We start from the raw sequence: 25,727 nt of genomic DNA on the forward strand, positions 1-25,727 counted from the left end.
TTTTTCCTTTCTTCCTCTCTCACTTTAATTCTTTTCTTTCCCTCCTGTTTTGATAAAAGCTTTGTAAGTAAATAGGAATCATTTATTTATGTTTAAACTTTTTGTAAAACTAATTTAAAGAATGCAGCTCTTTTGAGTTACAAAAAAAAATGGCTTACAAGACTTACAGTATAAATACACAATCATCATGAGGTTGAACTTTTCTTCTTTATTTAATAATTGCATTTCCTAGTGTGTGAGCTAACTATATATTTTTAGGTATTAAATATGATGCTGAGAAAGAAGAAAAATCCTTGCAAGATACTAAACAGAAAGAGCTATCCCGAATTGAAGAAGCCCTCCAAAAAGCAGCGGAGAAAGGTACAATATGTTTATGTTTTACACATGATCTTAGCCAAAAGACCAAGAAGCGATACAATATGTTTATGTTTTAGATAAACTTACATATAGCTATATTTTAGATATATTTAATGCACTGTAGAGAGGATGCTTTCATAAGCCTCCATAAGTTGTAGTTCGAAAGAAAGAATATTCTTTTAAAATCATATCTCAAAATATTGAGATATGCAGTTTAAGAATCTCTATTTTTATGAAAACAGTATTCTTTTTTCTATTACTTTTGTGTGCTAAATAAAGCAAGATGAAAATGGTTTTGTTTTATGACAATTCAGTGTGATTATTTACTTTTATTCACTTTTTGTTAATTAGTATATGTGGAAATAGTACCATAAAATGAGGAGAAAGACTTGGAGAGCACTAGAATTTCATTTCTTTCTTGATACAGGTCAGATTAAGTATATTTTTTAACCCACTGTATGTATGTATGTATGTATGTATGTATTTATTTATTTATTTTTTAAAGATTTTATTTATTTGTTAACAGAGAGAGAGAGAGTGAGAACAGGAACACAAGCAGGGGGAGTGGGAGAAGGAGAAGCAGGCCCCCCGCAGAGCAGGGAGCCCGATGTGGGGCTCAATCCCAGGACCCTGGGATCATGACCTGAGCCGAAGGCAGATGCTTAACGACTGAGCTACCCAGGCACCCCAACACACTGTATTTAATGATACATATTCATCAGTAGGCATATTGACATATATTTAGATAAATCGATACATACAATAAAATGTATCATAATATATGTGTAATATAGCATAATTATACACATATAATTTATTATGTATATACAAAATTAAGTTATATTTTTCCTTTTCAGAAACAAACCCCAAATTTCTCTTTTTTTAAATTTTTGGATGGAAATAACTGTGATTATTTAAAAATATTTTTGTGTTAACAGTGAACTGTAAGAAAAAGCATGTATAGTCTCTCCTGTTCTAGTAGTTTACAGCTTAATTGGCAAATGATAACATGCTATACGTTTTATATTGAGTACCTATGAAATTTTGACTCCTGGGTCTTTAATGCTTAGGCAATTTATATGTTTAGGCCTGGCAGAGAGGCTGTTATGGATGACTTGATATATTTATAAGGGCTGAACATCTGTGGCACTAAGTTTGTGTAACTAGGACTATTAGGCTTATATAATAATTACATTGTAGCTTCGTGGATGATAAAATTTAGGTTTTGCTGGGATAGAACTAAAGTTCAGAAAGTGATACTCAGTTTTAACATTATTATCTTAGATTTTTCAGAAAAATGTTTTGAGTATAAAAGAGATGAATTCTGGGTGCCTGACTGGCTCAATTGGTAGAACATGTGACTCTTGATCTTGTGGTTGTGGATTCAAGCCCCATGTTGGACGTAGAGATTACTTAAAAATAATATCTTAAAAAAATAAAAGAAATGAATTGGGATATATGGGATAATTGGGATATATGTTGATATTGTTTTTTTTATTGCAGTAAATTTAATTATCTTGACTGCATATAATTATTTTTCTAGTTTCTGTGAATATCGGTCACATTTGCATGTATTATTATTTGTATGAATGATAAAAGACACCCTGGTCATAGATGCCCTGCATTTCATCATTATTAATAATTATTACTTAATACCATACTTTATTTTTGAGGCTTATTTTTTTCCCAATTATTTCTTGGTTTTAAAAGCACAAAGGTACCATGGCACATGTATAGAGACTCAGAGAAGGAGAGAAAGTGATTCAGCCCCAAGCAGCAGATGATAAAATTGAAAACAAAATCATCATGCTAATCTGCTTTAAAAAAGTATTTTTACTTAATTTGTTTCATTTGGTAAAATACAGTGCTGCCCACAGTCATGTGGGAAAAAATAAAATTGAAATATAAATGAGTTCATTTCTAAACAGTTTGCTCAACTGTAAAAATAAACTTCTTGATGTTTTTCTTCTTTTATCTTATTGTAGTGAGTTTATTTTCCTGGAAAGGCTATTATAAAGTAAAGGGAAAGAGGAAATTCCTAGTGAGGCCAAAGATTCCCAAATCCTATATATTCTGTATTTATCTAAGTGATATATACACACACTTTAAAATCAAATAGCTTTGCCAAAAAGACCTCTGATGAAACATGCCAGTCTCCTGTTCCACTCTTCTTTACCTTTAGACCCATTCCTTAAAGGGAACCATGATTTTAGATATATTAATGTTCTGTCATTATCTAATCTATTAATGTAAGGTATTATCTAGGATTTCCTGTTATGGTAGTCAAGGAGTTTACTTCTCTTACCATCTCCTTTCACTCTACATTCCCTTCTCTCTCCTCATAATATGGTTATATCATAATTTTTGGCCAATTACTAGTCAAAATTTACATTACTATGACAGTGTAATTGTTCACTGTATAGGTCAAATGTACTAGATTATATTTCCTTTCTTATGCAACCTTTTGTTTTTCTTGAATTTGTAAATGCTTCTTTTTCATTTGCTTTGTTTTCTGTGTAAATTTACCTTTAATTCTTTTCCCTTGCTATGTGAAATCTGTTATATGACTATCAGTGTTACTTTCCAATTGCCCCTATCCACCTATTGGTCCCCTCGCTGGACCCATTTTTCTCTTGGAGATCGACCATTGAAATGGTTGTTTTTTCAGTCCGGCTGCACGGTTGTCATCCTAGGATTGGTCTTCATCCCTTTTCTGTGTTAAATTCATTGTTTTCTGGGTCCTTTGCCTTTTGTTCTTTGTTACTTTGCTTTGCTAAAGCGTTATCTAGTAGCTTTGAAGAAAGGATACATTGGATATAATTGTTAAAATCCTTTCAAGTCTGAAAGTCCTTGTTTACTTAAGCACTTGTTTTATTTGGCTAGGTTTAAAATTAGAATGCTAGGTTTAAAATTAGAATTTTGAAGGCAGTATTGTTTAGTTTCCAGGTACTTTTGAGAAGTCTGATGCCAATCTGCTCAACACATTGTTGGAAACCTAAAAATCAGAAAACCTGTGAATCCTGCTGTCAAAAACCTTACATTTTAGAGGAGAAATAAGAAATGTGCATAATCAATCTTAAACAGGACAAAGTGTTGAGTCTCATCAAAGTGGTACACATAAGTGGTAAGAGAGTGAACATACCACATTAAGCCAAAGAGATCAGGACAGACACTATGAAGATAAATATTTCAGCTATGTCTAAAAGATGAGTTTTCAGAAAAGGAGAGAGGGTCTTCTAGGTAGAGGGGACAGTAAAGAGAAGGAAATATAGAACAGGTACAGGGAATAGCTAAGAATTTGGGAGTTTGATGGAATGTAATTAGATGTAGGTTGAAAAGCTGAGTTTAGGTCAATTTTAAGAGATTTGAATGCCATGATGGTGATAATGGTGATCATATGACAATAATAGCAGCTAACATTTATTGAGCATTTATTATTTGTCAGTCACTCTTCAAAATGCTTCAGATATATTGACTCATTTAATAGTCATAATTCTATGATATAAGGCTATTATTGTTCCCATTTTACAGTTGAGAAAGCTGCAAGTTAAATAACTTGTCCTAAGTCACACAGCTACAAAATGATAGAGCTATAATTCGAACCTACTCTGGCTCTATCTAGATCCTATATTTTTAGTTTTGTGTTATAGTGGACTTTCATCTCTAACCAGTGAGAGAGTCAGTAGTAAGTTTTCCTTTTTCTTTCTTTAAAAATCCAGGAGTGATGTCATCAAAGCTGTGTTTTCGGAAGGTTAAACTTGCCTTCGTGTCTGGGCGGTATGTGAGGAGGGAAATGGAGGAGAGTGCGATGTAGCCATCACTAACAAGAATGGATAAGAAAGGATTCAGAAAGTGTATCTAAAGGGAACAGATCAGACTAAAGCTAACTCTGAAGTTAGTGTAAATATCACAGCAATATTTCATTCTGCAAATGGGCAAAACAGTGGGCAGAAAGGGAACCAAAATAGCAGACTTTTGCTCTTTTTGAAAATTTCAAATAATTTGTTGAGACATTAGCCATAATTGATATTTGTCTGCCTTGCTTAATTTGAAATTATTGTTATAATTTTAATTATTAGAAAATTTTGTTATATTATGATAATAAAGTTTGTATGTTCAAATAGTTCCTTAGAAATAGATTGTTCTGGTGTCACCACATTTTACTTGTCTGTTACGTGATTTCTAAGTCTTTGAATTAAGTTTAGACATGTTTTACCTGTGAAATTAAGGTGTCTCTTAAATGCTTTGCATTCTGGTTATTGCTGCCATGCGGATGCAGGCGCACATTCAGGGGAGTTCATATATGGCTTGGAAAGCTTTGTTTACAAGGACGTCAAGCCTGGTGGGTATGCATGGTTCATTATATTTAGCTATATAAAAATTATATTCCTATCTACTCTTGAGCTTTTAGTGGAGCCCATTTGATGATATGCCATTTTTTTTTTTTTAGAAAATATGGAAATGTAATTCATGTTTTTTTCTTTTACCATCATTTCTGTTTCCCAACCTTCTGTAGCCATTTGTTCATTCACTATAATATTTAGTGTCTTCTTGTGGAAAGCACTGTGCTGGATGCTGAATATTCATGGGGTGAAGCAAATATGATCTACTGCCCTTGTGAAGCTTACAGTTTGATATATAGATAACTTTCAAATCTAGACTGTCTTTCTGACTTTGGTTCTGTAGTGTAGTAGTTTCTCAGTTAGTCAATTCCTCTCTATAGCAGTGGTTTTCACACTTGTAAAAAGCAATAAAATGGAACGTTTTTTAGTGAGTGAGACTTTATTTAGAGCCTTGATAAGAAGTGTTCCTCTGGGGTTCTTCATATTCTTCCTGATTTGCTTTATCTCTGTAGGAGCTCCAGAGGCACATGTAGACTATTGTCTTATACAGCATATTGAAATTTGAGGCATCACAAAAGGCAGATTTGAAGGCTAACTGCTTTAGGATTTATAATAGGATTTTTTTATATGGTAGGGAATTTAATACATACAAGTACATTAAAATAATAATTCTGATATCATATAAAATGATTTGATGTATTTGATTATATTTTCTATAACTTTATAGGAGTTTATTATATTAACTTAGTCACACTTAAAATTTGTTTTGATTAAGTGGCAAGTAGGGTCTGTACTAGAAATGTAAACAATAAGCATTATGTTAGAATTACTTCTACAGCTAGAGGCTTCTTTAATATTTAGGTTCATTTGACAAATGGAAGAAGAATTTGCATGGCAAATTTCACAGCAATGAGTGAAATTACCCTGAAAGACGTTTCTCTTTTAATAAAATCTGCCCCTTTAGCAAGTGTAACTGACTATGTTAATTTGTCTTACAGTTATTATTTAATATAAAAGATAGTCTGGAAATACTCATGGCTCAGTGTTTAATTTTGTTATAATTAGACCAGCTTTCTGCAGTCTGCTAGGGCAGTATTTTCCGATATTCCTAGGAGGAATCTGCCTCCAAGGTACAAATGAATTCCAGTGGCCCATTCAAGTCATAACAAAAATCACTGGGTACCATTGGTGGTAAAAACAAACAACCCCCCCCCAAAAAAAAAACCCCAAACAGACAGTGGTCACTATAAAGGAAAACTTAATTAATTAATTAATTCAGAGTTTATTTCTTTAAAAACACTGCATTAACCTGGATAAAAATCTGGGCCTAGAATTTGGTGATTCTGAAATGAGAACAGTTAATTTTGTTGATGATATCTTGATTCGTTTGTCTAGGACTTAATGTAGACTCAGATCATTTCATCTTTTCCCTTGCTGAATGTGTATTCCTTCCTTATTTGGTGTCATTTAAAAAATTTTTCCAGAGCATGTCTCTCAAAACGTCAAAACTATTTTCATAATAATGCTAAAATAATAACGTGATTTTTCACTGTGCCGCCGCTGGAGCTGCTGGTGCATAGGCAACGTTGGGTAAAGTTGTGGCTGCCTTAGCATGAATCAGGGCAGTGGCACCGAACGTTACTGGCAGCCAGCCATTGCATTGTTCAGTGTACTCACAGTAAAAAATAAGATGAAACAAAAGAAAAAGAGCACCAATTTTACTTAAGAATATTCTTGATGGAATAGGAAAAATTTAATTTTAATAAACTTAAGCTCTTGAGTATGTCTTTAATATTTCGTGTGACAAAGGAGGAAATAGGTATTAAGCACTTAAGTAGGATAATTGTCTCAAGGAAAAATACCTGTGCATTATTTGAATTGTCAGCTGAACTAGTTGCTTTTTTTTTTTTTTTTTTCCTGGAAAACCATTTTACATGAAGAGTGACTGACAGACTATTATTCAGATTTGGGTGTTTGGAAGATACTTCAGCAAAACAATTTCAAGAAAAAACAGCTGATGATGTTTGTTGCCAGTGATAAGATTTTTTAGCTTTTGAGCAAAAATTAGAATTTTGGAAAACTTTTATTTGCCAGCTGGAGCTTGGCAGCTTCCCAGTACTTAAAGACTTTTATGATGAGATTAGTGGTGATACAAATGTGATTATTGATATTAAATAATGAAATCACTCAACATTGAGAAGATCTGCATAATTCAATGAAGTGATATTTCCATATTACCAATGCATGATAAAAAATCAGGTATGTGTCAAAGGTCCTTAAAGTGTAAGGTAGGCCAATTGATTTTAATTCATATGAAAAAATTATTGATAGAGTTTCAGATTCCAAAATGCAACTAACCTTTAAGAAATTACCACTTGTTGAGTTTGGGTGTAGTATCCATAATTACATGAAAAGACCATGAGGATGTTCTTCCCTTTTTTATTACATATCTGTAGTTAAGTCAGATTTTTTTCATGTGCTTCAATCTAAACAACATTTCAACAGACCAAAGGCAGAAGGAGATAGGTGAATCTAGCTGTCTTTTGCCAAGCCAGACATTAAAGAGATTTGTAAGAATGTAAAGCAATGCTACTCTTTTTACTACAACCCTTTGTTTGGAAAATATGGTTATTTTCATAAATATGTGTTATCAGTGCTATCACATGTTTTTTATTTTATCTTTTTACATAATGTTTTTAAAAATATGAATTAATAAATATTTTTAAAATTTCTCCATTTTGATTTCCAATATGGTAAATATCAATAATTGTAACCCACACTAATAAAAAACTTTTTAGGGTTCTCAAGTAAGTGTGTTAAAGGTGTCATGAGACCAAAATATTTGAGGACTAATTTAGAGAGTGATACAGAATCATAAATTTAGTATTCATCAGGTTAAATAGAAACTTTCTCTAAAGAACTGTGTGGCAGTCAGATTAGATTTTGAAACTATTTGGAGAGTTTTAAAACATGGTACATGTAACATTGAGATCAAAGATGGAACAAGGGGCTAAAACAGTTGTGAAGCCAGAAAGATAATAGGTGGTCAGGTAAGAAGAGTGAGTTATGGTACAATCTACACCCAGGCAGCTGAACCTGTTTCTGAAAGCTGTTGTAGCCAACTGGGATGGTTTTCAGGGCTACTCTGGCTTTCTTGTTTCTTTTAAAGTGATATTTCTTTGAAAACTCAGTCTTTCTCTAAATGTTTATGAATGAAAAAGACCATCATTATGGCAAGAAATACTGGTAATAGCAAAGTCCAGATTCTTTATGTATTTATTAAATATTTTCTTCTTGAAACTCAGGGTTTTATTGTTGAAATCCAGGATTTGGTTCTTAGTTTTTATAGTGGCAGGACAATTTGCTTTAAAATATCAAGGGAGAACAATTTTGAAATTTCGAGCCAGATTTTATGTATATTCTATCAAATACTATATATATAACATGAACTGAACTTATATATTTTATTATAATGTTCAGATGTGGATTTTTTTATTCATTTGAACAGATGCATATCATGTGCTTTGTGCCCAGATACTGGATAATTCTTGTCCTAATGAAGCCTCCTGCCTGGTGACAAGACAGTTGTACAGACATTTCTTTTTTTTTTTTTTTTTTTTAAAGATTTTATTTATTTGCGAGAGAGAGAATGAGAGACAGAGAGCATGAGAGGGAGGAGGGTCAGAGGGAGAAGCAGACTCCCCGCAGAGCAGGGAGCCCGATGCGGGACTCGATCCCGGGACTCCAGGATCACGACCTGAGCCGAAGGCAGTCGCTTACCAACTGAGCCACCCAGGCGCCCCTGTACAGACATTTCAATTTCAGTATAATCACCCTCTTAGTGGAAGTCTATATAAAGTGCAGAGGTAGATGGCCCTGGAGCTGCTTGAAATAGTTGAAGAAAGCTTCAGACAGGCCCTTGCAGACCTGAGATTTGGGAGCCTCCTGGGAATTTGCCTGGTGAAGAACTTCAGGGAAGGCAGCTGAAGTTCAGAGAATGATCTATATATATAGAGAGAGAGAGAAGCCTTAGCCATTAGAAAGTTTGGCTTGTTGTGGAAATTACGGATAGTGTTTCTGAAGTGTCCAGTGCAAGGATGAGTAGAGGAGATAGAACAGTACAGGGAGTTAGGGGTTAGGTCATGAAAAGACCTTTGTGTCATGCAAACACTTTTTCATTTTATCTGCCAGGCTGCAGAGAGCCTTTAAAAGAATTTCAAGCAGGGGATTAACAGGCTGTGAATGGTATTTTAGAAGGTATCAGTCTGGTGGCACTACAGAAGGATGTTTAGTAGGAGGTGGAGTGGAGACTGGAGGCAGGGGAAACCATACAGAGACCACCTGGTGTGCAGGCTAGAGATGACGTCTAGTAGGAAGTTAAATGTAAAGGTTTGTAGCTTGGGTGTTGTTTAATGCCGTGAAAGTGAGGTAGTGCCAAATAAAAGAGGATGAGGTTTTAAAGGAATTAATTATTAAGCCAATTTCTAGTACAGTTCAGTGCACATTTTTTGCCCTTTTGGTGTTCTTTGTATCCTTAACTCATTAAAGGGTTTTGCGTGTGAGGTGTATCATCCAGAGGAAGTCATCTGTCAGCAACCTGCCCATTCACTTCATTTGTGTTCCTTTGTCCCTACCATATACTTATGAAAACCTTTCCCTGAAAGCTTTATATTCTGTTGTCATTACATTTCCAATATTTTGATAACATTGAAATTAAAATTAAACTTTGTATTGTGAAAAGTCATAAATATTATAAAGGGCTTTGCATATGGATATTTTGCCCAATTTTTGTATAATTGGATTTGTCAACTTATTTGCTAGATTAAAGGAGGTTATTCTAAAGAAGGTTTGTGAATTTCTGTTTGTATTGAAATAGCAGAGGTCAGTTTAGAATAAAGTAAAGTGAATTGTACCAAAATTTGCTGTCAGGAAGAATTCTCTTGTTTTCTTTTCTGTCCTCTAGTCTGCTAACTTGAATTTTATCCTTTTCTCACTAAAATGCTTCCACTGAGAAGGACGTAAACGTAAAAAGCACAAAAAACATTTTAAGAAACCTTGTAAAGGTCTTGATCGCTCGAAAGGTAGGTAAAAGTAGTTTTTATGCCATGTGTTATTTGTACACATCACCACTTGATTTCTGTCTCCAAAGGTAAAATGAATGTTACATACAATGTAACTTCAAAAATAAGTTTTAAGTTGGGAATGCATATTAAAATAAACTAAATCTAAAATAAAACAAGGATACCAGAATAGGCTGTCCTTTCTATTGAGTAGTGCCTTAGCTATCCTTTGGTCATTTGATTATGAAGTATGTGAGAATTTCACCTCTTGACCTTGTATTTTTCTCTTTTTTATAGATAAACCAAAAGAAGCCAAAAAGGATACGTTTTTGGAAAAGTTGGCAACCCAAGTAATTAAAAACGTACAAGTAAAAATCACAGACATTCACATTAAATATGAAGATGATGTAAGTAATTTCAATTTATTTAAAGTTAGTAATTAAATGTGTATTTTATGGTAATAGTATTGATTTGTCTAGATATGAGTTACCTGTACTAGATTTTAAATCCAAGGTTGTTTTTTATTGTTGTTGTTACTGTTTTCTGATGAGTACACTACCATATCTTCTTTCCTGTGTTACACCTTTTTCGCCAGGCATTTATATATAAATGTAAAACCACCATATGTTCCTGTCTAAAGGTAATATGACAGATTTTCCAGTTGTCCTCTATTATTTATTTTGAATTTTAATGTTATAAGATGTATACTATTATAACTTTAAGGAACTATACTGACAAAAATATGAGTTCCAAGTGGTGATGGAAACAGTCAATTACAACGGTAGTTGGTAGAGAGGGGATTAAACTCCAGGTCAGTAGACCGCTAGTCTCATTCTCTTTACATTCCTTCAGCTTGGACTGAACATGCACAGCTTACATACATGTGCAAAAGTGTATTTAGAAACCACACTTCACTTATAACCAGAGTTTAACGTTAGTTGATTAAAAAACTGCTGATTAATTTTAGCTAAACTAAATATACATGGCTTTGTTTTAAAGTTTGAAAAATATGTAAAATAACCTTGAATTTTTTTCATTTACCTAAGATGATGGAAATATTCTATCTCTTCTAAAATTTGGATTTAATTAAAGCCATACTGACATACGTAGAATTTATTTTCTTTTCCTGATAAGTTCCTCATAGAACTTAAATTTCAGTGAGACATATTTGTAGTTTTTTAAGATATACTATCTCCATCTTATATTGACTTTACCTTTTGGTTTTATGTAGTTGTTAAACTGAACTTTGTCAACAAATAAATGTCAAAAACCTAACTCATCAATGCCCTTGTTTAAACAGACTTAGCAAAATAAATCAACTCAACACATCATGGAAGTGAAAGAATTATTCTTAAAACTAATGGCATATTGATGAATGAGTACCTCAGTTTGAACTTAAACTAAGCTTTTTACTGAGCAAGTACAATTAGAAAGGTACATCATTTCTCTCTCTTTAATAAAAAAATACAGAGAGGCTCAGGAATGGGCTAAGTACCTCAATTAAGTTGGTATCATTGACAAAATATATTAAAATAATCTAAAAGGAAAGAATTAAAAAGTGCAGAGGGATCTTTCTTGTATCATTCCTTTTTCAATGTGATTACCTTAATTATTGTATGTAGGATAATGAAAAATAGAGTTTAAGAAGTGGGGGATGGGGAAAGTGTAATAATTTATCACGAAGATGTTCATTGAATGATAGTAATAGTTTGTGGGTAGTGCCTTAGCAAGTGAAGTTGTGTGTTACTAAATTTCCTTCTGAAATAGGTGCAAGTTATCTTGAGCTAGTTGTCTATAGGTATAAAAAAGTTGAGTGTGAGAATAAAGGAGGATATTAAAAACTGAGCTCACAATGCTATTTGTGCTTTTTCAATTATTCCAGAACATGCATTTTTTCCTACATTTGACAAGGGTCTATGTGACTATGCTCTGGAGTCTATGTAACTATACTCTGGATGATTTAGAACATTATGTTTTTTCCCTCTCTCTTGAGTTTCCCTGGTTTCTATCATGGTCCAAAAAAACTCTGTAAGACTTGGACATCCTTATGATGTCTAAAACAATGACATTGTACACATTGTGGTACAGTGTAACCCTGGTGTATCAATATAACTTATGAATTGAAGATGAGGAATAGAACAAAAGTTTTGTAGGTTAAGAGACTGAGGATATTAAATGTTAAGCATCTTGGGCATTTCCTAACAAAGTATTTTTGAAAGTTAAGGGTATTAAAGACTTAAAGAGACAGTTCACATTTCTAAGTGTGAAAATTGTAAATGTTTGAAAAGTAATTTAGTTACAGTGTTATCTGTGACTAACAGTTTTATTTATCTAGGAAGAACATCTTTACTGATAGACATAAAGAAAACTGTTTCTTTTTCTCCTTTTAAACAAGAATCTTGTTAGTGAGAAAAGAGTTCACCTCATAAGAAAAGAGTTCCACTGGGAAAGTGTCATTTCAGTGTCCTGCCTACAAAATATGGCTAATCCTAGCCTTGTTATTCCCCTTTTCTCCTCTTTTTTTCCCACAAATCCATTTGGGTTGTGTGACTTGTATACTAATTGCCCTGTGTTGCCCATTGTACAGAGTGGAACATGAATTTACTCTCACCATCAGTGTATTTTAATGTCACCTTTTCTTTTTTGCTAGGTCACCGATCCACAGCAGCCTCTTTCATTTGGTGTCACACTGGGAGAACTTAGTCTGTTGGTAATGTTGGCCTTATTTACAATTTTTGTGAAACCTGTAAAATATTTCCAAGTCACAGGGTCAATTGCCTAAAATCAGCTATCAATACAAATAGCTATTTTATTTTTATGTACAATTTTTTTATAGTTTTTCTAGAAATTTAGAATTTATAGTGATGCCGTTATTACATTCTCTAATTATTTTGCTTTGTCTTTGAACTTAAGAAATATCAAAATGCCAATACCAAATGTTTTTAAAGAACTAAAAGCTGTATCTTAAACATGTGGGAAAATAGGGAAATGTAAATTTTTATAGATCATATTCTCATTCTTGGTATAGGCAGATAGAATTTCCAAATAGATTGTAAATGTGTATATGTACGTGTGTGTGTATGTATTACATTGAGATGTATATAAGGTCATTTATTTTGGTTATATATTTTATTATATAGTTTGGTTTTTCTCCTAAAGATCTTTAAGGATAGTGTGTATATTTAGGTTGGACATTTTCCCCTCTATTTTCTGTGGACAACTACGTGGTAGGAAAAACATTTTGAAGTTAAGGACAGTGAACAGTAAATCATGCTGGGTACGTGTTTGTCTTAATGATAGTTGTATGGAGAGGGCCTTAGTAGGGAAAGAAGAGGAAGAGAAATGAAAGAGAAGTGGAATTCCAGAGGAACAGAAAAAGGACATGGTTATATAGAGGCCTTCAGAATGATATTTCCATACAGATAAGTAGAGATATCCATCAGATTGAAGACCAAAGAAGAAACATTGGGAAAAAAAACAAAAACCCTGGAGAAACAAAGTTAAGGGAGTCAAGGAAGCTAGTGTTTATTATACTGTTTATCCTCTGCTTCTTTCCAAAATGAATTTTAAGTGGCTTTTGATAAAAAAGAAATAATACAATAACAGAGACTAGAGATAATTGCTCCAGAAAAACCAGACTAACAATATTAGTCATAAATGAGCACAATATTTTATGTTGAGTTTCCAGCCAACAAAATAAAAAATTACAAAATAGTTATGTACCTCTCATAGAGGCATCCTAGTATATAAGAATGATGTGTAGTTTCCTCAGTGTGTATTGTTGTTTGATTCTCTGTATCTTTTCTCAGACTCTTCATACTGTTTTCTTAGCCTGTGTTACTTTCTTCCCTTTGTCTCCCTGGTGATTCTGTTCAGGTTTTAATTTTTATGTTAGATATCACCTTGTCTTTCTCATTCCTTTTTCCCTTTCCTCTTAGAATTTATCATTCTTTCTTTTATGCTCCCCATTATATTTTATTATAGCACCTGTAACATATTATTTTACTGGTTACCATGGTGATCTTCTGTCTAACCTTCATTCTTTCACTGGTAAAATAGTACCTTTATTTTAGAATTTTTGCATTGATTAAATGAGATAGTTTGTGTAAAGCATTTGGCACATGTGTGGCTTAGTTATTTCCTGCTTCAGCTACTACATTGACGATAATAACAACAATAACCCCAGACTTACCTCTTTCTGTATCCATAGCATTCCTTTTTTACATCTTTCCAATTATAATCTAACTCTTATATCTAGGGTAATCTTCCCACCTCTGATCTGGATCCCATCCTCCCCATGTCCTGGGAGCCTTTTTTCCTCCCTTTCTCTCTGCCTCTTTTCCTCCCTTCATTCTTTCTTTCCATCACTTTCCTTCTCTTTCCTACATCCTCAACTCCCTTCCCTCCCACTTTGCCCTCCTCCCACTCCTTCCTGTAAGCTAAATTTAAACACATTCAAGTCTGTCTTTTACAACAAAATTAAAAAGGTCCTCCTGAACCTTCTCCCACTCTACCTAGGCCCCATCTAACTGCTGCCTTCTCTATCTTTTCTTTCTAACTCAACTTTTTGAGAGAATTCTCTACCTTTACTATCTTTGTTTCCCCACCTCTGTTACTCTGCTACTTCTCTGAAATTTTTAACAAGTCCATTAGTAACGTCCTGGCTGCTCAATAAACTAATTTTAGTTTATCTGATTTGACACTGTTGATCATGCTGACTTTCTAGAAACATGGTCATGCTGTTATTTCCATATTCTCCTGGTTTTCTTTGCAATAATTATTTATTTGACTTTTTAGAAGAATGTGGACCTTCACTATCTTATAGGCTATCTCTCTTTCTTTTTATTCATACCCAATTCCTTCCACACAGACACAAAGTAGATCAGCAGTTATTTTCTGGATGAATGAACTCAGTTAAATTAGAACCTCCTCAATTCTATTTTCACTGTTTCTTTGAGTTTGTCCTATAGATATGTAAGGAAACAGCTCACGGTAGCCATGGTTAGCTAGATGTCTTTTCTTTTATCTAAGTTATTTTGTTACAGTTTATAAATATTAGAGTACTGTTTAAGATATATATACTTTGTTTCACAGTTATTTTTTTCTTTTAGACTGCAAATGAACACTGGACTCCATGCATATTAAATGAAGCAGAAAAAATTATATACAAGGTATTAGACTGGATTAAGAAATTCTTGTTATTTTTCTAGGTGCAAACACTTAATGTAGTTTTTTGAAACCTTGATGGAGCCCAATGTGCCATTGGAGTATGAGTTAAAATTGTAAGGTCTAGTTTTGGCTTTGCTACTTACTATGTGACCTTCTGTAATCACTTGCCTTTTCTGAGGTTTAGGTTCTTCACCTAGCAAAAGAAATCAGATAAAACTAATATTTCCCAAATTGTATTTTATGGAGCATTAGGTAATTGAGATACTAGCTTTGTAGAAAAAATATTCTCTGGTCAAGATTACTGACTAAAGTGCTAAGCCATACATAGTTAAACTGTGTGTTTCATTTTGTTTTAAACCACAGGACTTCACAATACTTTAAATATGCTAATAAACATTGTGAATTTTCAAGAGGGGTGTCTAGTATGTTGCTTTCCCCACCTTGCTGTTCTAGAATCCCCTCCCTTCACCCCTCCTTCTAAACAGTCATTCATATCCACTGGAGGAATCATGTCTTTCTTATTCAGCAAAACATGTACAAGTCTGTTAAAGAGTAAATTCTCAATTAATATTTGATAATTGAATGAATGAATCTCCGTGGAAATAGTGTTGCTGGAAACACAATTTACCAAATACTAAGATTAATGAAGTCTATGAATAACATGTGTGTATTTTCCCCATTTTTGCTTTATTTTTTTCCTTTAAAAGTTCAAAATGGCAATTGGATAAGTCTAGGGTGAACATGAGAATAATCTTTTAATACTGATTCATAATTTTCATGTGTTAGTTGCTTGACCTCTTTCATTTTTCTTTTATAGCTTATACGACTTGATAGTCTTAGTGCCTACTGGAATGTAAACTGCAACATGTCTTACCAGGGATCAAAGGAACAGATCTTGGTAATTTCAGTTTATACCTGGAAGAGCTAACTCCACTCCCTAAATTTTTTTAACTTAAGAGGTCTTTAATGAGGACAGGGTATAGTCTTTTGTTTAAGTTGTATTTAACCAAATCAGAATTGTGAAACAGTTTTTGGAATCCACTCCTTTTTATGTATGTATGCATGTATTTATTTATTTTTTTTTCAAGATTTTATTTATTTATTTTGACACAGAGAGAGAGACAGCGAGAGAGGGAACACGAGCAAGGGGAGTGGGAGAGGGAGAAGCAGGCTTCCCGTGGAGCAGGGAGCCCGATGCGAGGCTCGATCCCAGGACCCTGGGATCATGACCTGAGCCGAAGGCAGATGCTTAACGACTGAGCCACCCAGGCGCCCCGCCACTCCTTTTTATTTAAAAAAAAAAATGTTCATATAAGAATGATTAAAGAGTATTGTAAAGAAAGAGGATACTTTTCAGATCTAAAGAATATATCCTTAGCAAATTTTCTTTTAAATTGAAGTATAGTTGACCTTAGCAAATGTTTTATGCATTTGTGATGATGATTTCCTCAACAGTGAAAGGTTAATTCAAAACTTCAGTGTGCTAAGTTAGTCTTAGTCATTTTTATTTAACTTAGAGGAAAAAGGAAGAAGAGTTGAATTTTCTGAACTTGAATTAATTCCAAGGTTCTCTCTCTTACTGCTCAGAAAGATATTGTAACAAATAATTTGCCTTTGTCTAGAAAGTGTTTGAGATCCCAATTCATGGATGTTTAGTTGTTTTTTATTTTTAAAGATTTACTTATGTATTTGAGAGAGGGGGGAAGAGAGCTCATACAAGTGAGTGGGGGGAGGGCCAGAGGGAGAGAGAATCCTGAAAGCAGACTTCCCGCTGAGCCCAGAGCCTGACCCCAAGATTCATCACCTGAGCCAAAATCAAGAGTTGGCCACTTAACCAACTGAGCCACCCAAGTGGCCGTTTTTGTTTTTGTTTTTGTTTTTAGTCAGAGGGGAACACAATGTATCATATTTTTAGATATTTTTAGAATTTTTAAAAATGATCTACTTCTATATTCTAAAGAAATATATCCATAAGTAATTCTCACTGTATTTTTCTTATGGACTACTAATTACAAAGAAGAGAATAAAGATATTGATTTAAGAACCATGTGTGTAGCTGAATATGTGTGCATGTTTTTCATTCTCATCTTCAAATTTTTGTTTAGGATCAGCTGAAAAGTGGAATTCTTACAAGTAACAATATACCTGCAAATCATCAATATAGTAAGTAGGGGTAAAAGTTTTATTTCATGTAATAGGAAGCATAGGATTAAATACTCTGTCTTAATATACTTTTTCTGGTAAAGTTACTTTGACAAATAGAAAGAATTTTATATTTTAGTTTTATAATGCAGCATATTTGGCTTATAACAAATTGCTTAGGAATAGATTATGACACATACACCACTGGAGAATAAGAGAGAAGAGAGCAGGAGGACTGTAGTTTACTCCTAACAGCTAAACACCCTTGGCCTTCATGTTTCCTTCTTGTTATCTCCTTTGTTTTAGGAATTAGGTTTTCTTTTCTTTGTTTAATAACTAAATCTCTGAGATCTTGGTATCCACGTCAACCTTGCCACGTCACTATTACGGTGTTATGACAAAGCAACCACTCTAGAGATTTTTCCAAGTGGCTTTTCTAATTTTTTGCATCCTCACCTTTACTTATTTTTAAATAGACTGCTAACAAAGCAGACTATTTATTTATGCCATCTGTTTTCTTCATTTTAGTTTCATTCCAAAGAGGCTATTTTTTTTAATTGAGTATACCCCTTTATGTTTATCTTCAGCTTTCATGCCCATCTTCTTCCATATTCCATATTACTCTGGTTCACTGTTGTTTTCTTCATATTCTTTTATAGCTGACTGCCATTATATAAGAGTTGGCACTTTATGTTCATACATCTCTTTAGGGATGATGTTTTCAGATGAAAGTGTTTATTTTCATTTGTGAAAGAACTAGTTCAGAAAAATCTACAACTTCATTTATAAGTGGTATCCTCCACTTATAAAAACCTCTAAGTTAAAATTTTTATACAATCTTATGCAATTGTAAATAATGTAAGATATCACAATTTATCTAATTTTAATGCTATTCACAGTGAAATTTATTATATTACTTTTCCCTGTCTGTCACCTTCCCTAATAACACCTTTTCATGCTAGTTCTTAACTTCAAGAATATTTTCTGACTTGATTCTAAGATTATATATGTAAAGATCATTTTGAAAATTGTGAAGTAGTAAGCATTTTTTTCTTGGTAATAAGAATTTAATTTGTGATTCTGTTCCTGAGTTCTGCCAGTGATTAAATAAGACAGATTAATCAAATTTTGTTTCCTACCTTGTGTTAATATTTTTAATGAATAATAAAATCATTAAATGTAGTAAGGAAGAGAAGCCTAATTTTACACAGACTGAATAACTAAGAGTAGATTGTCTATTACTTTTGTACATTTTTACCTAGAGGCATAGGACTCCCAATTTCCTCCTTGGAGATTCCACTTTAACTTGCAATTGGTATTATGCAAATAAGTAGATGCTTGAATATTTTTTGGTAGTGATTTTTTACAGTTTTTGCACATTTTTGATTATTTTTCTATACTTTCAGAGTAACAATGTTCTCATAATTATTTGCAGTTGTTCATATGTAAGGGCATATAAACATATCTTATGTCTTCCCATGTGATATAAGTTTTCCAGCCAATATCAGCTTCTGCAAAGCTCTACATGAATCCTTATGCGGAAACAGAGCTCAAAACACCCAAACTTGATTGGAACATAGAAGTACAGAATATTGCCATTGAATTGACCAAACCTCAGGTAAGATGCAGGTGGTAATTTCTAGCTTTGATTAGCTTTGAATCTCAGCTGCTTTTGTTCTTTGTGATTATTCCTTCTCCAGTGCTCTAGTGGTTCTTTTTATACTTCTATTTCTCTCTCTCTATATGTATATGTATATATTTTTTAAGAAAATAAATACCAAATTTAAGAAATAATTTCCTTCATTTTATCTGGTCTTTTCCTTATTGGTGGAGAATCTTACCAAATTATAGCAAATGACATTATTTCCATTTAATTCCCAATTGATGGAAGATTTTAATGTGTTTTTTTCTTCCTCAGATTTTAATAAAGACTTTTATATTAAATATTATCTACTTAATTTTTAGACCAACTCTGTTGGCAGCTTTTTTCCTTCACCATTTGTTTCTCATTTTGAGCTGAGAGTTTGGATAACAGACCTGGAGAACTGGAAGTAAAAGGAGGACAAGGGATTTAGCTAAATGAGCTTTTAGCTCAGTGCAGTCCAATAAAAATATACAGTAGTTCCCCTTCTCGATGGTTTCCTTTTCCTTGGTTTTGGTTACATGGGTCAACTGTGGTCTGGAAGCAAATGATCTTCCTTCTGATGTATGGTCAGAAGGTCATTAGTGGCCTAACACTATGTCACAGTGCCTACATCATTCACCTCACTTCATTTCACTGTTAGGCATTTTATCACAAGAAGGGTGAGTGCAGTACAATAGGATATTTTGAGAGAGAAACACACCACATTCACATAACTTTTATTACAGTATATTGTTAGAATAGTTCTATTTTATTACTAGTTATTGTTGTTAATCTCTTACTGTGCCTAGTTTATAAATTAAGCTTTATCATCAGTATATATGTATAGGAAAAACATATCATATGTAGGGTTCAGTACTATCCATGGTTTCAGGCATCCACTGGGGGTCTTAGAACATATTCCCTGCGGATAAGGGGGGACTACTATAATGCCGGTTGTATATGTAATTTAAAATTTTCTAGTAGCTACATTAGCAAAGTAAAAAGAAAAGATGAAATTAATTAATAAAATAACATTTTATGTAAGCTAACGTTCCCAAAATATTATCATTTCAGTATGTAATCCGTGTAAAAAAGTGTTAAGATATTTTACCTCCTTTTCTTTTTCCTAAGTCTTTGAAACCTGGGGTATATTTTAAACTTAAAATACATTTAAGTTCAGACTACCCATATTTTAAGTGGTGAGTAGCCACATGGTAACCATTAGGTAGAAGTGCATTAAGAAAAACCAAAAGGAAGAAGCTAGATTTGCCCCTTTCTTTATCTTATCTACAGTCCTGTGTGTGTGTGTTTCCTTCAGTTTGAGCTATTTACCAGGTACATGCAGAGTTATACTGATGGTAAGATGGGCAATTAAATAGCTTTATCTTGCTTTAGTTATGTAATGATTTTCTGGAGGAGTTTGCAAATCAGCTCATAGATAGGCAATGTTGAAATGATGGTCCAGAGGAAACTATGTAGTTTTAGGAACAACCATGTTCCAGTCACTAGTTACAGATAGTGTATTTTGTTGTTTCTAAGATGTTCATTTATTGCACACTGTAACATATTTGAAAATAGGATGTATATTACTATTGATGGTATGACAGTTTATTTGGCAGCATTTTTTCTTTTTGTAGTAGAACTTAAAAATTATGTTACAACTTGTAATTGATGGTGTCTTAAATTTGATGAAATATAATATTAACAGGCAACCATGATATTCATTGTTCACGGAAGTTAGAGTTTTACTAGACTGAAAATATAATAAAATTTGGTGTTTTATCCATGTGTGCAAATAATAAATATAACTGTATTTTTGTTTTAATAGTACTTAAGCATGATTGACCTTTTGGAATCAGTGGATTATATGGTTAGAAATGCCCCTTACAGGAAATATAAGCCTAATTTACCACTTCATACCAATGGTCGAAGATGGTAAGTTAGAATCTTTTTTTTTAATGAGAAATATATAGTTAGGAACTCTCAGATTTAGGAGACCTTTAAAGCCATGTAATGAAGCTGCTTTTTTTTTTTCTTTATAGACATGAGAGGGATATGTTTTGTATTAGGTCTTTGTTACTTTTTTATAAACACATTCTCTTGTGATCTTGCTTTTTCCCAAATTCTCAACTTAGCATTAAGACTTTAATCATTTTTTGGTCTTAGTACCCTTTAGTCACCACATGGGCTCAATGTTACAACCATATTGGGTTAGTATTGATTTTGCATAACATGTCATTTTGTGTCTTTTTTATTTTGCTTTGACATACCCTCTTAACTGGAGTAATTTGCTCATTTTGTAATCTGTTTAAGTCAGAGAATTGTACTGGGGAATTGAAATGCTAATTACTGGGCTCTTACAGGAGAACAGTTAATAAGAACAAGAAATGTAACAGTGTAGATCTAAAAAGTGAAAGCCATTTTCCTGCTGCTTCTTAAACCTTTGTATTCAAATGTGCATTAACAAAATTTGATTTGCAGGTGGAAATATGCAATTGATTCTGTTCTTGAAGTTCATATAAGAAGGTATACACAGATGTGGTCATGGAGTAACATAAAAAAACACAGGCAGTTGCTCAAGTGTTATAAAAGTGCCTACAAAAGCAAACTAACCCTGACTAAAGTCCCAGAAGAAATACAGAAACAAATTCAGGTATATCTCATATATATTGGTGAAAACTATTCTTTGCTAAGTCATCCTTTAAATTTTCCTAAATTTAATTTGAATTAAAATATAATTTTAGAAAGAATAGAACTGATCTCTTTTTGAGATAATTTTATGGGAAAATACAGAGCTTTTTTTTTTTCCAGTTTTTTCTTTAAACAAATCTTTCCCTCCCATCCTAATATCAGATAAAAGTAGAATACTAGTAACTATTTGGAGAAATGTGTCTGGTTTTTATAATAATATTTTAAAAATCAATATCAGAGCTATTCATATATATGTTTATTATTAGCTAGATATATTATTAGTTATTAGTTTTGTTAGTGGCTTCTTTTACGAGCTCAAAGTATTATATATAAAAAACAGCTCTTATTCCTCAAAATAGGAACCCCTTTTGAAATACAGAAAAATAACACACAATATATAAGTTGCTTAATGGTCATCTGCCACAAATTCATAACGTAAAGAACTAATTGAATTCCTATTATTCTGAAATATATGAGAATCGCTAATATTATATATTAGAAAAAGCATCAAGTTTCTCAGCATCTCAGGTCTGATGTTCTCATGTATAAAATGGAAACAGTATCTGTTTTACAGAGTTGTGAGAATTGCATGAAATAGCAGATAGATTACCTCATACACAGGTCACCCAATACATGTTAAATTCTTATATATTTTTATATAAATTCCCCAAATCAGTTTCTACTTTAACTTAGTTGTTGATTTGTAGAATTTTGCATTTTTAAATTCTGTGTTTTATAATGGTGCCTTCAGTACAATGGTTATAAAATAGTATGAAAAAGAGTGAGTCAGTATGAACCATAAGGATAATACCTAAAACAAGCCCCCCTCCTAAATATTCTTGTTTCTATAATGGTGTCATTAAATTCTTATTTTTATATTGTATTTATTGAGGATTTGCTTTCTTAGAAAACTTATTTCCCTTATTGCAAAAACTAAAAGTATAAAAGCCAAGTGTACATTCAAATTTATACTTAATCCTTTCATTAGATCACAGTTACTGTTTGTTTATGGACTGGGTAAGCCTGGAAATTCTAGAATAAAATATTTTTTAATCTAATGCCATTTTTCTTGTTTACAAGTATCTCTTTGTTTTATAGGATTTGGAGAAGACTCTAGATGTTTTTAACATAATTTTAGCAAGGCAACAAGCACAAGTTGAGGTAATCATTTTTATGAGCTGATTTTATGTTTTAAGCATGTTAATACTACTCCTTTAAACTTGAGATCAAAAAATCTTAAGCTTCATGGGAGTTGTTCAAGTAACAATAAAGGTTGATTTTCCATGCCTTCATTTAGTCTCAGGAGAAAAATTGGAACATCGGGGAAAAAAACCCACTAATATGGAAGGGAAAAATTTTTAAATTTTATAAAAAATCTGAACCTCCCCCAAAAAAGAAAGTAAATAAAAGTTGTCTGTAATCGTAGCAACGTAGAATGCTGCGCTTAACATTTTGACATACGGTCTTCCAGTTTTTCTCCCATGCATATGTACCAACTGATACTTGCTTTTTATTCCCCATCCTTTCACTTTATCTTTGCTTTGTTTCCTTTTCCTTCTCTTCCTTCCTCTTTCCCTTCCTCCTCTCTCCCTCTGTCCCTCTCTCCCTTCTCTTCTTTTTTCCCATAATTGGAATCAGTTTATATTTCATAATTTATGCTGATTTATGCCACTTGGCATATCCTACCTTGTCCACGTTGTTCCATGTCAATCCTATTATTCTGTAACATGACTTTTTTGGTAATTAAAAAAATCAATTACAAGTGCAGTACAACTCACAATAGAAAAGTTAGGAAATAGAGATACACAAAGAAAGAAAATAGAAACACCTATTATCTCACACTAAAGATACCTACTGTTAATACTTTTTTGTATATTCTTTTAGTCTTTTTTATGTTCATAGATCTCCAAACACATGCTCATGTTTTTAAATGGGATTAAAGCACATACCTGTTCATTCATTTACTTAGTAAGTACTCATTGAGTGCCTATTTTACTAGCATCATGGTGAAGAGTGTGGGCTCTGGAATAAGCCTTGCCTACTTGTGTGATCTTGGGCTGGCTGTTTAACCTCTCTGTTCCTTAGTTTCCTCATTTGTATAATAGGATTGATTCATAGTACCAATATCATAGGGTTACTGTGAGGAGGGCATGATGATCCATGTAAGCCCTTAGACTATTGAGTACCTGGTACATAATAATTACTAAATAAGTGATTTACTTCATCATCATCATCATCATCATCATTTGCATTAGCAAACAGAAGTGAACAAACAGACAAAAATCCCTTATTTGCATTCTAGTAGAAAGGATAAGAAAAACATAAATAAAAATAATGATGATGATGAGGATAGCAGTTTTAAATTGGGTGGTCAGGGAAAGCCTCACTAAGAAGGAAACATTTGAGCAAACACCTAAAGAAGGTGAGGGAGTCACCAGAAAACTATCTGAGGGAAAAATGTACCAGGCAGAAAGAATATAGCAAGTTGAAAGGTTTTGAGGTAGGGGCATATGTGGTTCATTCACAGAACTAACAGAGTGGTGAGAGAGAAGAGAGTGGTGGTTAATGAGGTCAGAGCAGTAACATAGTGGAGGAGTGGGAGGGGTGCTTGTGGGAGTTGGGGAGGATGCCAGATTGTAGGGTCTTATAAATAATTATGTGAATTTGGCTTTTACTCTGAATTTGGGGAGCCATTTTGAGAATGGAATGATATAATCCACTTAAGTTTTAAAATGCACTCAGGCTGCTCTTTTGAAAACAGACTCTAAGAGGGAGAACAAGGGTGAAAATAGGGAGATCAGTTAGGATGCTACTGAAATATTTGAGGTAGAGATAATGGTAGCTTGGCTGAGAGTAGTTGCAATGGAGGTGATGAGAAAGGGTCATATTCTGGATGTTTTTTGAACATGGAGCTAATATTTCCCAACTTATTAAATACGGGTTATAAGAGAGAGAAGTTGGAGATGACTAAAGATTTTGGCCTGTTGCAGTTGGAAAGATGCAATTTTCATGAAATGAGATGGGGAAGTCTGGATAGAACGAGCTTGGGTAAGATGGAGAGATCAGGAATCCAGTTTGGGACTTACTAAGTTTTAGCTATCTTTTAGACAATGATGTGGAGCTATGGAGTAGGCTGTTAGATACATGAATGTATGGTTTAGAAGAAAAATCTGTGCTAGATATATAAACTTGGGAGGGATCAGTACATAGATGGTATTTAAACCCATGACATTGAATGAGATCACCTAAGAAATTAGAGTAGCTAGAGAAGTGTTCCAAAGACCCAAAGTATTCTGTTAGAGGTCAGAGAGATGAGAACCAACAAAGGTGACCATGGAGGAGTTGCCAGAGGTGTAGTTAGGGAGCTCTGTGAATGTAATATCCTCAGTCAAGTGAAGAAAGAATTGCAAGCAAGAGGGAGTGATCAACTGTGACAGATACATGATTGGTCAACTGAGCTGGGGACTGGAAATTGGCTATTAGATTTACCAAAATATGGGGTGTTTCAGCCATTATTTTTTCAAATAATTTTTTTCTAAGTAGGCTCCATTTCCAGCATGGAGCCCAACACTGGTCTTGAACTCAGGACCCTGAGATCAAGACCTGAGCTGAAATCAAGAGTTGGACACTTAACTGACTGAACCACCCAGGCACCCCTCTTCAAATAATTTTTGATCGAATTTCTTTCTTTTTTCTTTTTTGGACTCTGATTTTGTACCCCCCACCACACTCACAGTTGACCCTTGAACAATGTAGGGATTAGGGACCCCCTGCATAGTAAAAAATCTGCATATAACTTTAGACTCCCCCAAAACTTAACCACTAACAGCCTACTGTTGACCAGAAGCCATACTTATAAATAGTTGATTAAAACATATTTTTATGTTATATGTATTATATACCATATTCTTATAATAAAGTAAGCTAGTGAAAAAATGTTATTAAAATCATAAGGAAGAGAAAATACATTGACAGTACTATACATATATTTATTGAAAAAAGTCCATGTGTAAGTGCACCTGTGTAATTCAAACCTGTGTTCAAATAATTTCTGGTCTAGATTTCTTTCTTCTTTCCTTCCTGGACTCCAATTTCATACACATACACACAAATGTGTACGTCTATACATATATATGTACATATATACTTAAACGTGAGACCTTTTGATATACCACAAGTTCCTGCGGCTTTGTTTCATTTTCTTCATCAGTCTTTTTACTCTCTGTTCTTTAAATTGGATAATTTCTGTTGATATGCCTTCAAGTTTATACTTTTCTCTTCCATCTCCATTTTATTTTTGAGCCCATCCTAGTTTTTATTTCAGATAATGTTTTTCAGGTC

At 33.2% G+C, this 25,727-nt stretch overlaps 1 protein-coding gene across 1 annotated transcript in view; it reads left to right on the forward strand.

Annotated features, from left to right (window-relative positions):
* VPS13C (vacuolar protein sorting 13 homolog C) overlaps nucleotides 1-25,727 on the forward strand; it is a 179,419-nt gene that overhangs the window by 17,048 nt on the left and 136,644 nt on the right. The window contains exons 5-14 of the mRNA XM_045899939.3: nucleotides 259-360; nucleotides 10,058-10,167; nucleotides 12,411-12,470; nucleotides 14,872-14,931; nucleotides 15,747-15,827; nucleotides 17,035-17,092; nucleotides 18,562-18,689; nucleotides 20,524-20,630; nucleotides 21,177-21,348; nucleotides 22,485-22,547. Coding sequence (XP_045755895.1) covers nucleotides 259-360; nucleotides 10,058-10,167; nucleotides 12,411-12,470; nucleotides 14,872-14,931; nucleotides 15,747-15,827; nucleotides 17,035-17,092; nucleotides 18,562-18,689; nucleotides 20,524-20,630; nucleotides 21,177-21,348; nucleotides 22,485-22,547 — 941 coding nt within the window. The remainder of the gene's footprint in view (nucleotides 1-258; nucleotides 361-10,057; nucleotides 10,168-12,410; nucleotides 12,471-14,871; nucleotides 14,932-15,746; nucleotides 15,828-17,034; nucleotides 17,093-18,561; nucleotides 18,690-20,523; nucleotides 20,631-21,176; nucleotides 21,349-22,484; nucleotides 22,548-25,727) is intronic.

The sequence above is a fragment of the Mirounga angustirostris genome, unplaced genomic scaffold (genome assembly GCF_029215605.1).
Source record: "Mirounga angustirostris isolate CCGP_5_RB_7025 unplaced genomic scaffold, mMirAng1.0.hap1 SCAF_9, whole genome shotgun sequence".
NCBI lineage: Eukaryota > Metazoa > Chordata > Mammalia > Carnivora > Phocidae > Mirounga > Mirounga angustirostris.